At 44.9% G+C, this 15,852-nt stretch overlaps 1 protein-coding gene across 1 annotated transcript in view; it reads right to left on the bottom strand.

Annotated features, from left to right (window-relative positions):
• CDRT1 (CMT1A duplicated region transcript 1) overlaps nucleotides 1–15,852 on the bottom strand; it is a 43,634-nt gene that overhangs the window by 9,621 nt on the left and 18,161 nt on the right. The window contains 3 exon segments of the mRNA XM_033184472.1: nucleotides 9,055–9,197; nucleotides 10,801–10,949; nucleotides 13,106–13,227. Coding sequence (XP_033040363.1) covers nucleotides 9,055–9,197; nucleotides 10,801–10,949; nucleotides 13,106–13,227 — 414 coding nt within the window.

Below are 15,852 nucleotides of genomic sequence, written 5' to 3'. Positions count from 1 at the left end.
GGTGATCCACCCACCTCGGCCTCCCAAAATGCTGGGATTACAGGCGTGCACCACCGCGCCCAGTATGCTGTCATTTTATAATTGTGGAACTAAACCATGAGCTACTCTGAAGACATACCTCTTTCCATTCTGCAGCTACTTTCCCTGCAATTAGGTCACAGGGCCACAGATGACAAAACAAAAGGGCTGACGTCACAATCTTTTTTTTTATCTAACATATAGATGACCATGTTTGTCTCTTGCAATTTGATTCCTAGCTTTTACTTATACAATAGTCATGCTGAGAATTATTTAATGTTTTGATTCCTTTTAAAATAGTATTATCGGCTGGGTGCGGTGGCTCACGCCTGTAATCCCAGCACTTTGGGAGGCCAAGGCAGGCGAATCACGAGGTCAGGAGATCAAGACCATCCTGGCTAACACGGTGAAACCCCGTCTCTACTAAAAATACAAAAAATTAGCCGGGCGTGGTGGCAGGCGCCTGTAGTCCCAGCTACTCAGGAGGCTGAGGCAGGAGAATGGTGTGAACCCAGGAGGCGGAGCTTGCAGTGAACTGAGATCAAGCCACTGCACTCCAGCCTGGATGACAGAGCAAGACTCCAACTCCGTCTCAAAAAAATAATAATAATACTATTATCATATTAAAAACGAAAAAACAGGAAGGAAAATGATTATCATTATATAAAGCAAATACTTTACATTTGAGCAGTTTCGTTTTTATCTTAAATTGGTGACTTTTATTCTTTCAGTGAAATATCCTTAAGGAAAATTGTATCCAGGGATGAAATTTAGGAATGTCCTTTTTTGATGGCCAATAGGAAAAGGGAGGGGGGACCAGGAGAAGATCTAGACAGATTCCTCCAACAAAATCTTTTCTAGAACCTTTCTGGGTTCCAATTAGACTCCAGATATGTGGAGTATTCAATTCTAAGAAGTATAATTTCCCTATTCCTGTTAATGACACCAAAAAGTTGAATTTGATACCACCAATTTGTTAGATTCTATATGCAAAGCAAGTCCATCAATTCCTGCCGGCTCTACCCATCCAAGGCCATTCATGGCCTAGTTCATGTGCTACCTTCTCCAAAAAGCCATCTCTTATCTTAATTCCGTCCTACATGTCCCCCCATCACACATGTACACAAATTTCAAGTATACTTTCAGATTCTCTTGGGCACAACTCATATCATTGCATACTTATAACCTAGCACAGCACTCAGCCCATAGTAGGTCCTTAATATATATTTGTTGAAAAAGTGACTGTCTGCTCATGTTTTCAGAGTATGGTCATTGCTACAATGTGTTAAAAGAATGACGTCCACCCTATGCCATTCGGTCTCAGACTTGGTCAGATCCCAGGATCAGATGAAGACTTTTCTTTTTTTTTTTTTTTTTTTTTTTCTTTTTGAGACGGAGTCTTGCTCTGCCACCCAGGCTGGAGTGCAGTGGCCGGATCTCAGCTCACTGCAAGCTCCGCCTCCCGGGTTTATGCTATTCTCCTGCCTCAGCCTCCCAAGTAGCTGGGACTACAGGCGCCCGCCTCGTCGCCCGGCTAGTTTTTTGTATTTTTAAGTAGAGACGGGGTTTCACCGTATTAGCCAGGATGGTCTCGATCTCCTGACCTCGTGATCCGCCCGTCTCGGCCTCCCAAAGTGCTGGGATTACAGGCTTGAGCCACCGCGCCCGGCCCAGATGAAGACTTTTCAAGGCCCCAACCATTAACCAAACAGAAATAACAAAGACCTCAAAAGGCAGGAGCATGATCAGCATACTCAAAGGACAGCAAGGAGGCAAATATGATGTGAACCCCTGATTATGTGAGATAGATAGATAGATAGATAGATAGATAGACAGACAGAACTCAGCTGTAAAATAAGTATTAAAAACTCTAACAAGGCCAAGCATAGCAGCTTATGCCTATAATCCCAGCACTTTGGGAGACTGAGGTGGAAGGATTGCTTGAGACCAAGAGTTTGAGACCTTGGCTCTAAAAAACATTTAAAAATTAGCCAGGAGCATGGTGGTGTGTGCCTGTAGTCCCAGCTACTTGGGAAGCTAAGGTGATAGGCTAACTTGAGCACAAGAGTTTTACGTTATGAGGTCATAGTGAGCCATGATTGCACCACTGCACTACAGCCTGGGCAAAAGAGTAAGACTCTAGGGGAAAAAAAAAAGAACTAAAGAATGAAAGAGAAAGAACAAAAGAAAGAAAAAGAGAGAGAAAGAAAGGAAAGAAAGAGAAAGGAAGGAAGGAAAGGAAGGAAGGGAGTGAGGGAGGGAGGGAAGGAGGGAGGGAGGGAGGGAGGGAAAGGGAAAGAAAGAAAGACCCAACACATTTCTAAATTTTTTCAAGGTGGAACTATAATAACTTTGATGGTATCCTAAGCACAGCACAATCTGCCAATCATGTACTCCAGCACTGGGAGAGATGCCATGTGATGGAAAAGTTTGCCTCTTCATGTATCTCATTTGATCTTGCTGAGCTGAGTCCATACTTCTCTTCCCATAGATCCCTGTGATATTTGGTAGTTCAGTCTATATCATTGTAGCCTAGTAATTAAAACCACAAGCTTTGGGATCAGAAAACCTGGGATCAAAACCTGACTCTACCACTTATGGGCTGCATAACCTTCAGAAAGTAATTTAATCTCTCAGTCTTCAGTTTTCTTTTTTCTTTTTTTATTTTGAGATGTAGTCTCGCTCTGTCACCCAGGCTGGAGTGCAGTGACACGATCTCACCAAAATTAATTTATCCAGAACTCTGGAAAATAATCAAAGGTTTACAGCAACCCAGGGAGGACTTACACAAGTAAAATGGCATAGTGTCAATAAGAATAATGAGACTTAGAGGTCAGGAGTTCGAAACCAGCCTGACCAACATGGTGAAACTCCATCTCTACTAAAAATACAAAAATTAGCCAGGCCTGGTGGTGCACACCTATAATCCCAGCTTCTTAGGAGGCTGAGGCAGAAGAATCACTTGAACCCTGGAAGCAGAGGTTGCAGTGAGCCGAAATTGTGCCACTGCACTCCAGCCTGGGTGACAGAGCAAGACTATGTCTAAAAAAAAACAAAACCAAAAAGAATAAAGAATAGTGAGACTTGTGACAGGTTAACTTAACTTAGTCCCACTTTCCACCTCCCCCAGCCCAGTGGTAGCCATGAAAGTAACAGCCTCCAGTCCTGGTGGTGGAGGGAACAGAATGGACCTCATTCTGACAACTACAACAACTACAGGGAAAAAAAAAAAATCTCACTAGAGGGGCTCAACAGCATATTTAAGCAAGCAGAAGAAGGGAAGTACCTGAAACAAGGTCAATTGAAGTTATGCAGTGTGTGGAACAAAAAGAAAAAAAGAATAAAGAAAAATTAATAGAGCCCCAGAAGTCCATATAACATCATCAAACAAATCAATACATGCATAATAGGAGATCCAGGAAGAAAGTAGAGAAAGGGGCCGAAAGAATATTTGAAGAGAGAATTGCTGAAAACCTCCCAAATATGATGAAAAACATTAATTTACAGGTCTAAGAAGCTCAATAAACTCTAACTGGGATAAACTACAAGAGGTCCACACTTAGATGCAATCATAATCAAATTTTCAGACACCAAGGGTGAAGAGTATAATGAAAGCAACAAGAGAGAAGTAGGTCCTCATGTAAAAAGGATCCTCAGTAAGATTAATAGATGATTTATCATTAGAAAAGTATCGTAGTTGGCTTGGCATGGTGGCTCACGCCTGTAATCCCACCACTTCGGGAGGCCAAGGCAGGCGGATCACAAGGTCAGGAGATCAAGACCATCCTGGCTAACACGGTGAAACCCCGTCTCCACTAAAAATACAAAAAATTAGCCAGGCATGGTGGCGGGCGCCTGTAGTCCCAGCTACTCGGGAGGCTGAGGCAGAACGGCGTGAACCCGGTAGGTGGAGCTTGCAGGGAGCCGAGATCGCGCCACTGCACTCCAGCCTGGGTGACAGAGCAAGACTCCATCTCAAAAGAAAAAGAAAGAAAACTGTCGTAGTCCATTTTGTGCTGTTATAACAAGATACCATACACTGGGTAATTTCTAATCAACAGAAGCTTATTAGCTCATGGATTTAGAGGCTGGGAAGTACAAGGCCAAAGGACTGGCATCTTGTGAGAACCTTGCTGTGCCGAAGGCAAAGGGAGCAAAAGAGAGAGGAAGAGAAGGCTGAAATCATCCTTTGATAAGGAACCCACTCCCACAATAATGAACCCATTCCCACTATAGCATTAGTCCAGTCCTGAAGGAGAGCCCTAGTGACCTAATACCTCCCATTAGGCTCCACCTCCTAACACTGTTGCATTAGGGATTAAGTTTCTAACTCATACTTCTTGGGGACACATTCACCTTATAGAAAAGAGAAATGACAAGAATATTAAAATGACACACTAAAAATATCCATTTAACGCAAAGAAAGGCAACACTGAAATAATTCAGGAACAAAAATACATAAGACTATGGAAAACAGCATAATAACAGAAGTAAGTCTTCTTTTTTTTTTTTTTTTCTTTGGGGTCAGGGTCTCACTCCATACCTAGGCTGGAGTGCAGTGGTGAGATCATAGCTTACTGCAGCCTCAAATTCCTGGGCTCAAGCGATCTTCCCACCTTAGCCTCCTCCTGAATAGCTGGGACTGGATAGGACAACTAGTTAGAAGATCCATAAGGAAACAGAAGACACGAACAACATCATAAACTATCTGGAGCTGACATACATATACAGAACACTCCACCAAACAACAGCAGAGCACACATTTATCTCAGATGCACATGGAACATTCTCCAGGATAGACCATATGTTAGGCTACGAAACAAATCTCAATATATTTTGAAAGACTGAAATCAAAGTATGCTCTCCAACTACAATGAAATTAAATTAGAAATGAATAATGAAGGACATTTAGAAAATTCTTAATTATGTGGAAATTAAACAACCTTGTCTTAACCACTGAGTCAAAGAATAAATCAGAAAGGCAATGAGAAAATAGTTTTGAGATAAATGAAAACACAACCTATCAAAACTTAGGGAATGAAGCTAAGCAGTGCTCAGAGGGAAATTTATAGCAGTAGATGCCTACCTTTCTCCAATCAATAATCTTTCACCTTAAAAAACTTGAAAAAGATCAAATGAAACTCAAACCAGGAAGCAGAAGGAAAATAAAGATTTTAGCAGAAATTAGAAATAGACAATTTAAAAATACAGAAAATCAAATGAAACCAAAAGTTGGTTCTCTCTTTATTTTTTTTTTATTTGCTTATTTATTTACTTATTTTTGAGATGGAGTTCTGCTCTTGTTGCCCAGGCTGGAGTACAATGGCGTGATCTCAGCTTACTGCAACCTCGGCCTCCCGAGTTCAAATGATTCTCCAGCCTCAGAATCCCTAGTAGCTGGGATTACAGGCGCCTGGCTAATTTTTGTACTTTTAGTGGAGACGGGGTTTCGCCATGTTGCCCAGGCTGCTCTCAAACTCCTGACCTCCGGTGATCAACCCGCCTCGGCCTCCCAAAGTGCTGGGATTACAGGTATGAGCCACCACACCCAGCAGTTCTCTTTTTAAAAAGTCAACAAACGGCCAGGCGTGGTGGCTCACGCCTGTAATCCCAGCATTTTGGGAGGCCGAGGTGGTTGGATCACCTGAGGCCAGGAGTTCGAGACCAGCCTGGCCAAGATGGCAAAACCCCATCTCTTCTAAAAAATACAAAAATTAGCCGGGTGCAGTGGTGGGCACCTGTGATCCCAGTTGCTCGGGAGTCTGACGCAGGATAATCACTTGAACCAGGGAGGCGGAGGTTGCAGTGAGCTGAGATTGCACCACTGCACTCCAGCCTGGGAGAAAAAGCAAGATTCTGTCTCAAAAAAAAAAAAGTCAACAAACTATTAGCTAGACAATTGACAAATCTTTGACCAAGAAAATAAGAGAGAAGACTCAGATTACTAATATAAAGAATAAAGCAGGGGACATTTCTACTGACCGATGGAAATGTTTGTAATTAGATAGTGGTAATGGTTGCACATTATGAATATACTTTAAAAAATACTTTAAAAATTGAATTGCACACAAAAGTGGTGAATTTTATGTTATGTGAATCATATCCTAATTAAAAATCGCAGTGAAAAACAAATTACAATGTGAGCTATGGAAAATACATTAAGGAATAAAGTTTTTTTTGTTTTGTTTTTTGAAAAAAGATCTCACTTCGTTACCCAGGCTGGAGTGCGGTGGCACAATCACAGCTCTTTGCAGCCTCAACCTCCCCAGGCTCAGGTGATCTTCCCACCTCAGGCTCCCAAGTAGCTGGGACTGCGGGTGTGTGCCACCATGCCAGGCTAATTTTTGTATTTTTTGTAGAGACAGGGTTTTGTCATGTTGGCCAGGTTTATATTTAAAAAAAAAAAAAAAAAAAAAAAAAGCACTACAGGCAGGGCACTGTGGCTCACGTCTGTATTCCCAGCACTTTGGGAGTCTGGGATACTATATACTAACATAAAGGTGGGTGGATCACTTGAGGTCAGGAGTTTGAGACCAGCCTGCACAACTTGGTGAAACCCTGTCTCTACTAAAAATACAAAAATTAGCCAGGCCTGGTGGCACATGCTTGTAGTCCCAGCTACTCAGGAGACTGAGGCAGGAGAATTGCTGGAACCTGGAAGACAGAGGTTGCAGTGAGCCGAGATCTCGTCACTGCATTCCAGCCTGGGCAACACAGCGTCACGCCATTAAAAATAATAATAATAAAAATATAAATAAAAATAAATTTATAAAAGGACACTACAAGTACAGAAGCTTTTCCAAAGATCATCATTCCTGTCAGTCCTATTTTGCATCCTCAGATTTCCTCCCTCATATCCATTCTGTCCCACGCTATGTGCAAAATCTTAATTTTGGTTGAAAAAATATTACATCAGGAATGGAAAGACCACTTTCTCCAGCGCTTCTTCCATCAAAGGACAGATAGCAACTATATCTGCTTTCTCACCTATGTCACATTCAAAAGATGAGTTATCAGTCCAATCGTTAGAACTTTCCAGAAAGGCAAGCTGTCAAATTATTCCTTGTTACCAATCAGTTAGATACATTTATTGAGCACAGAGCTCCTACAGACAAGTTGGGAGAAAGAGATCTACAAATGAGAGTATTGACTCTGTCTTCCAAATGTCTATGGTTTTTCTGTTACTATGCAGGATAGCAAGAGCTAACATGCATGGTATGTCAGGGACTGTCATTCAATAGGAGTGGGAATTGTCTGAGAAGGTCTCATAGCAGAGGTGGAGGGAGAGGCTAGTGGTATGATGGAACCGTGACGAAATTGCTGGGCTTGCTGGGAACAAATTATTTTCTGCTCACTAACTAATCCTAATGAATCCTGCTTAGAAGATTTTAAAACATATAGTTGACATTTTCAGGTGATTTCATAAAGCTTGACTTCCTCCCGGAGATCAAGGCTTGATAATCCAGAAGGTTTACTAAGCTGGCTGGGTGGAGTTATAGTCTTGTGGTGGGGACTAAGAGGGCTTTGCACAAAACTCAGCAATCAGGAAGCAATCATGGTTCATTTTGACTCTTAATATCTAACAGTAAGATAAGTCACTGTAGGCCAGAAAAAAAAGATCAATTTACTAAAAATAAGTTTCCTCTGATGGATCCCCTAGAAAGCCCACTTATTCTTTTTATTTTTATTTTTTTGAGATGGAGTCTCGCTCTATCACCCAGGCTGGAGTGCAGTGGCACCATCTCGGTTCACTGCAAGCTCCGCCTCTAGGGTTCGTGCCATTCTCCTACCTCAGCCTCCCGAGTAGCTGGGACTACAGGCGCCTGCCACCACGCCCGGCTAATGTTTTGTATTTTTAGTAGAGATGGGGTTTCACGGTATTAGCCAGGATGGTCTCCATCTCCTGACCTCATGATCTGGCCGCCCTGGCCTCCTGAAGTGCTGGGATTACAGGCGTGAGCCACCATACCCGGCCAAAAGCCCACTTATTCTTTTAATCAATTAAGGTAGCATTTAGTTTCCTGGAAATTTTTATAATGCATTCAGGGAAAGAAGCTATATTCATGTAGTATAAGAGTAGCATAAAGTAGCATATAAAACTGATGACCATGGCAGAATTGACCACAATACTCTTTCCAAACAAGCGCGGATGTGACCTCAGAATGCTTATTACTTGGCTCCAAGCAGCCACCACCACTAAATTTGAATTGGCATGTAAAATGAAATCCATTTGCTACCCTGGAATAGGATCCAGCCTGTAGACTTGTAGTTGTAAGTTCCTCTTTTTAAGCTCTCAGGTCTTTTAAAGTCTTTGGATCATTTTTAAGCTTTTGTGAGCACAAGCATCCTGGGATAAAGACCAAGTCCTAGAATTTTAAGTTTACTAGAATTGGCATTATTTGGGATGATTCTGCCAGTATTCATATGTCTGATAGCTATCAGGTATGAATTTATCATGAGGGTCATAAATATAAAATTTCAGGCCGGGCGTGGTGGCTCACGCCTGTAATCCCAGCACTTTGGGAGGCCGAAGCGGGCGGATCACGAGGTCAGGAGATTGAGACCATCCTGGTTAACACGGTGAAACCCCGTCTCTACTAAAAATACAAAACATTAATCGGGCGCGGTGGTGGGTGTCTGTAGTCCCAGCTACTCGGGAAGCTGAGACAGGAGAATAGCATGAAGCTGGGAGGTGGAGCTTGCAGCGAGCCGAGATTGTGCCGGTGCACTCCAGCCTGGTGACAGAGTGAGACTCCATCTCAAAAAAAAAAAAAGAATTCAATAACTTCTCAAAACCCTCAGCTCTATAGTTACTTCGCAAGAGAAACAAGGAAGAGTGGAAGAGGTTAATAGCCAAACAGAGAAGATGGTGGGGAAAAATGGGTCCCGGGTGGAAGAGGAAGGAAGCAGAGAGGGTGAAGTGCAGAGAACACGATGTCCACAGGGAGCAGAAGATCTGCCAATGATTACAGTCTAGGCTATGACGGGGAAGGGAAGGACACCAGGTTCACCGCTCCAGGCTTCACAGGCACCTACTTGGGATGCTTGAAGGCCATCAGGCAGCGCTCATACTTCCCCACCATGCTCCAGGCCATGACCAGGCCATCAGTGCTTCCCGAGAGGAGATGCCACTGGTCAAAGAACAGGCACTTAACGGCTCCCTCGTGGCCATTGAGAGTCTGCAAGAAAAGATACCACTATCTTCAACTCAGACTGTGACTCCTCCAAGAACCAAAGCTGAGGCTTCTTCAGATGAATGCCAAAGCCACCCCCCACCAATCTGTGACTGCCATTCACTCGGTAGGTACCTGATTAGATAACCTTGCTTTTGCTGTAAGAAGGCCAATGGAGTCCAGGCGTGGTGACTTATGCCTGTAATCCCAGCACTTTGGGAGGCTGAGGTGGGCAGATCACGAGGTCAGGGGTTCGAGACCATCCTGGCCAACATGGTGAAGCCGTCTCTATTAAAAATACAAAAATTAGCTGGGCATGGTGGTGCACACCTGTAAACCCAGCTACTTGGGAGGCTGAGGCAGGAGACTCGCTTGAACCAGGGAGGTGGAGGTTGCAGTGAGCCAAGATTTCGCCACTGTGCTCCAGCCTGGTGACAGAGCAGACTCTGTCTCCAAAAAACAAAAAGAAGAGAAAAAAAGAAGGCCAGTGGAGTCCATTCCACGTAGAGCTCTCTCTCTGGTTACAGAGGAATGGGATCAGGGAGGGGCCATGTTTCTGGTGGGTCTGTGTCTGGGGCAGACACTACCTTCTTGGAGTACCAGAAAGGGCCAGAAATCACTGTCCTTTGCTGTCAGAAGGATGAAGGCAACGTGTGCCATCCCAGCTCCTTGCCAGAACCCAGAGTGCACATGGGCCATCCCTGTACCTGCAACTGCTGGATTGGCCATAGTGACAGGATTGGTGGGAAAATTCCACAGGCCAAGCCAGCCACTTTTCACTGTGATCCTGTGTTCCTGCTGCAAATCATGTGTCACCACCACCCGCTAAGGCCAGGGGTTCAGATCCAGCAAGAATATGTTTTATGACCATCCAATCACTTTCAAGACCATCCATGTTCTCTCTTCATTAGAGAGCAAGGAGGAAAAAAAATTCTCTGTTCATCCCCCAGTATTTTCTTCTTAGGAAAAAAATGCTTTGTTCATCCCCTCACCCCATGCCAGAATGCAACACCTTTTTCTTTTTTTTTTGGAGACGCATGATCTCAGCTCACTGCAACCTCCGCCTCCTGGGTTCAAGTGATTTTCCTGCTTCAACCTCCCAAGTAGCTGAGGTTACAGGCGCCTGCCACCATGCCCAGCTAATTTTTTGTATTTTTTTTTTTAGTAGAGATGGGGTTTCACTATGTTGGTCAGGCTGGTCTCGAACTCCTGACCTCATGAGCCACCCGCCTCGGCCTCCCAAAATGCTGGGATTACAGGTGTGAGCCACTGCACTTGGCCCTACAGAGTGCAATACTCTTGAGGAGAAAAAGGTACTTCACCTCCACTGCTGTTAGAAGGTCCTGAGCCCATAACTCATGCTAAGTCAGAATGCAGCCTTCCTCCACCAACCCCATGATACCGTGGGTCATGATGTGGGCAGTGGAGCCCCTACCCTCCATGGACTCTGAATGCCCCATTTTGGGGCCCTCCCCTTTAGAGCTTCAGGACTGTCCTTCTTGATGGCCATACTCAGTTGCTCTAGGATGACCTGAGGAGCTAGGTAGGGGGAGCCCACCCATCTCCTCCCCAGTGCCCTTTCCCCCAAGGCAGCCCACTGCCCACTCACCTTTACCAAGTGGGCCATGACAATGTGCCACACTTTCACCACCCCTCGCTCACAGCTGCTCACAATGTAGGTATCATTGATCCTGGTGGCCAAGATGGGGTCTTTGTGTCTAAACGTCTTCAGGCACTTCCCTGTGTCTACATCCCATACTGAACAGGAGGGAGAGAGAGGAAGAGATGGGAGTGGGGAAAAAGGGGGAAGAGGAAAGTTGACAGTGGAGTTCTGCTCCCCATCACAGAAGCAAAGACTCATTGAGCCCATCAAGTCAGACTCTAGAAGGACTTCCCCTGGCCTAGCACCTCCGCAGGACAGGCTCACCAAGAGCTCATGTACCCACAGCACAGAGTGCCCTGAATACAGGTGGTTGGGGGAGCCCGCAATCTAGAAGACCTTGGCTATGGCCCTGGAACTTAGCCTTGAGGCCAAGTTGGAGCTCATCTCCAATCAGCTGATTCATCAAGCCTGAAACATGCTTGCTATCAAGTAGATTTCATAAAAATCATGGCATACAGCCTGAGTAGGGGCAGGTAAAATTTAAAAAAAAAAAAAAAAGGAAGAAAATCACGGCATACATGTAGTGTTGTCATTTTCCCAGATGCTGTCTTCCTGACCCACACCTTCTATCCCCAAAATAAAAGAAGGTCGTCTACCCTCACTCATTTTTTTTTTTTTTTTTTTTTTTGAGACGGAGTCTCGCTCTGCCGCCCAGGCTGGAGTGCAGTGGCCGGGTCTCAGCTCACTGCAAGCTCCGCCTCCTGGGTTTACGCCATTCTCCTGCCTCAGCCTCCCAAGCAGCTGGGACTACAGGCGCCCGCCATGTCGCCCGGCTAGTTTTTTGTATTTTTTAGTAGAGACGGGGTTTCACCATGTTAGCCAGGATGGTCTCGATCTCCTGACCTCGTGATCCGCCCGTCTCGGCCTCCCAAAGTGCTGGGATTACAGGCTTGAGCCACCGCGCCCGGCCTCCCTCACTCATTTTTAAATACTTCTGAATCTGACTTTTGGATTTTATGGAGAAATGGTCACGGCTAGGGGTGGGTTTACTGCTGCTTCAACACAGACTGTGTTACAGCAACTGCCTGGCATCTTGTAGTGGGGATGAGAGTGGGTGGGTGGGTGGCAGAACAGGGTTTCCTAAAAGGAAGAAGTTGATGTCAGGCCCAGTGACTCACGCCTGTAATCCCAGCACTTTGGGAGGCCGAGACAGGTGGATCACAAGGTCAGGAAATCGAGACCAGCCTAGCTAACATGGTGAAACCCTGTCTCTACTAAAAAAACAAAAATGAGCTGGGTGTGGTGGCACGCGCCTGTAGTCCCAGCTACTCGGGAGGCTGAGGCAGGAGAATCGCTTGAACCTGGGAGGTGGAGGTTGCAGTAAGCCGAGATTGTGCCACTGCACTCCAGCCTGGCCACAGGGCAAGACTCCGTCTCAAAAAAAAAAAAAAAAAAAAAAGAAGTTAAAAGTGAACTCTATGAATTCAGGAATGAAAATATTAAAATCTCCTTCAAAGGTGCTTCCCAAAAGCACCTTCCTCCTCAGGCAACAGGACAAGTGGCCTGAGAAAAAATATAACAACAACCAGAGTTGATGCTTACATGGCACTAACAGTGAGCCAGCGACCACTCAAGGTGTGTGACATGCATGAGCTCATCTTCACGAGAAAAGTACTATTATTATTCCCCACTACACAGATGAGGAAACTGAGGCATAGAGAAGTTAGGTTGCCTGCTCAGGTAGGTGGTGAGTGGCAGAGCCGGGATTTGAACCTAGGGAGTCTGGATCCAGAGGCCTTGTGCTTAACCATTTATGCTAGGTTATCCCTAACTATGTAAGTATGCGTTCCTTCGCTTATATTTTATGTATATATCTTGGCCCATTTATAAAATTACCAATGGGGCTCTCGTGAGGATTCAATAATGTATGTTAAGCATCTGTCACAAAATTGGTACTCAGTAAATGGCAGCTGTTGTTGTTCATGGATTTATTATATTCCCCACTATATATTTATGTATCTGCTTCCATTAGGAGACTATGAGCCCTTTGAAGAAATAAAAAGTTGTATCTAAAGGGCTGTATCCTATTCCTTTTTTTTTTCTCCTCAGCACCTAGCTCAGTGTGTAGCTTGGTGTAGGTATTCTACAGATAGTTGTTGAATGGATGGATTGATGGATGGATGGATGGATGGAAGGAAGGAAGGAAGAGAATAAATGACTGCCGGCCTATAGAAATGAACAAAACAAAGCATTTTGGTAACCCATGAGTTGCAGGAAACTTCTTAGAAAATTTAAGGCACTTCTTTCTCACCTTTTACCTGGCAATCTCTTCCTCCCGACACGAGCCTGTCCTTACACAAATCCATGCAAGTGATAGTCCCCTGGTGACCACTGAAGATTCGTGTGCAAGCCCCACTTTTCAGATCCCAGTATCTGCAGGAATCAGGCCAAAAGAATGTTTGTGAGAGTTCCTGAGGGCTCAGAGGATCATACTGCATAGAATCCCTGTAGATAAGTAGGTAGTTGGGAGGCAGCAGAGCCTCGTGGTTCAGCTTAGAGTCAGGGGCCTGGATTTTAATCCCAGCTGCAGCACCTGTTTGGTGTAACTTTGAGGAAGTTAATTTCTGTGTAAGTTTCCTTTCCTCACTGATAAAATGGAAATAATAATGAGTAGTTACATCATAGGGTTTTTGTGAAGAATTAAATGGACTAATACAGTGATTGTCAACCCTGGGTAACTTCTACCCCCAGGGGCCATTTGGAAATAGCTGGAGATATTTTTGGTGGTCACAAGCAGGGAAGGAAGAGACACTGGTATCTAGTGCGTCGAATCCAGAGATGCTGCTAAACATTCTACATTGCACAGGGCAGGCCCCACAGTAAAGAATTTCCCAGCCCCAGATGACAATAGCGCCAAGGTTGAGAAACCTTGCACCAGTGGAGGTAACACTGGAATAGTGACTAACATGTACAAAATGCTTGATCAATGTCACGTGGTTTTCAGGTAGAAGCGTCCTGAATGACCACCAGCCTTATAATCCATGGCACTGATTCAGTGGTACAGCAGATCTTCAAACAAGAGCAACAGAATCCTTTACCAGTCACTTAGATCCAAAATATTTATGTACATATAGAGCATATCTAAGAGATAGATGGGAGCAAAGATGAATTATCCTGTTTTTTGTTAAGAACACGTGCCCAAGGTCTCTCAACTGTACTTCCGCTTCAGGTAGGCTGCTTTTGAGACAGGACAAAGCAGAATGCTGAGATAATGGCTCTGGAGCAGGCTTCCCGAAGTCCATTCCCAGGGACATCACTTACCAGCTGTGTGATCCTGGGCAAGTTACTGAACCACCACGTACCTCAGTTTCTTCATCTGTAAACTGAGGACAATAATTGTACTTATAGCCACGCTGGGGGGCTCACGCCTGTAATCCCAGCACTTTGAGAGGCCAAGGCGAGCAGATCATGAGGTCAGGAGATTGAGACCGTCCTGGCTAACATGGAGAAACCCCGTCTCTACTAAAAATACAAAACATTAGCCTGGTGTGGTGGCGGGCGCCTATAGTCCCACCTAGGAGAATGGCGTGAACCCGGGAGGTGGAGCTTGCAGTGAGCCGAGATAGCGCCACTGCACTCCAGCCTGGGTGACAGAGGGAGACTCCGTCTAAAATAATAATAATAATAAAATTAAAAATAAAGCCGGGCACAGTGGCTCACGCCTGTAATCCCAGCACTTTGGGAGGCCGAGGCAGGTGGATCACGAGGTCAGGAGATCGAGACCATCCTGACTAACACGGTGAAACCCCGTCTCTACTAAAAATACAAAAGTTAGCCGGGCGTGGTGGTGGGCGCCTGTAGTCCCAGCTACTCGGGAGGCTGAGGCAGGAGAACGGCGTGAACCTAGGAGGTGGAGCTTGCAATAAGTCGAGATCGCGCCACTGTACTCGAGCCTGGGTGACAGAGTGACACTCTGTCTCAAAAAAAAAAAAAAAAAAAATTTGCACTTCGTACAGTTATTGTGAGGTTTTGCACATAAAAACGATTAATAGGTCTTTGGGGTTTTTTGAATATGTTAAGCTTTTTCTTCTAATATTCCCGAGGGTCTTGCAGCCTTACCAATGCCTTACCAGTTTCTCAGAGCCTCCAATGCAGCCACAGTGCATTGAATGATGGCACAGTGCTCTGAAAGCAAGCATGTTTTGAATTTCTGTTTCTAGCAGTATGGTGGTTTATGTCTTCAGGTTGGTTTTCTGAATTTATGCAAGAAAAGGTATTTGATAAATACTTTCAGAAAAATAGGAATAGAAGGAACTTTCTGGATTTAGTAAAAGATATAAGCCAAAGTCATAACAGTAAATATTATGCTCAGTGGAGAAATTGTAGATGTATTCCCTTCCAGAAGGGGAACAAGATGAAGATGCCCACTCTCACTGCTACTGCCTGCCACAGCACTGGAAGGCCTAGGCAAAGTTAGAAGGAAAGAAAAACAAAAGATGGTATAGGCATTAGAAAAGAAGATAGGCCGGGCGTGGTGGCTCAAGCCTGTAATCCCAGCACTTTGGGAGGCCGAAGCAGGCGGATCACGAGGTCAGGAGATTGAGACCATCCTGGCTAACACGGTGAAACCCCATCTCTACTAAAAATACAAAAAACTAGCCGGGCGAGGTGGTGGGCGCCTGTAGTCCCAGCTGCTCTGGAGGCTGAGGTAGGAGAATGGCGTAAACCTGGGAGGCGGAGCTTGCAGTGAGCTGAGATCTGGCCACTGCACTCCAGCCTGGGTGACAGAGCGAGCCTCCGTCTCAAAAAAAGAAAAAAAATAGAAAAGAAGATAATATATTGTTGACTGGGCACAGTGGCTCATGCCTGTAATTCCAGCACTTTGGTAGGCCGAGGTGGGCAGATCCGAGGTCAAGAGATCAAGACCATCCTGGCCAACATAGTGAAACTCCGTCTCTACTAAAATACAAAAAAGAAATTAGCCAAGCATGGTAGCATGTGCCTGTAGTCCCAGCTACTAGGGAGGCTGAGGCAGGAGAATTGTTTGAATCAGGGAGT

Source organism: Trachypithecus francoisi, unplaced genomic scaffold, assembly GCF_009764315.1.
Source record: "Trachypithecus francoisi isolate TF-2019V2 unplaced genomic scaffold, Tfra_2.0 Lachesis_group20, whole genome shotgun sequence".
In the NCBI taxonomy this organism is placed as follows: Eukaryota; Metazoa; Chordata; class Mammalia; order Primates; family Cercopithecidae; genus Trachypithecus; species Trachypithecus francoisi.
The sequence above is the reverse complement of the archived record's forward strand: the minus strand, read 5'-3'. Positions and strand labels throughout refer to the sequence as shown.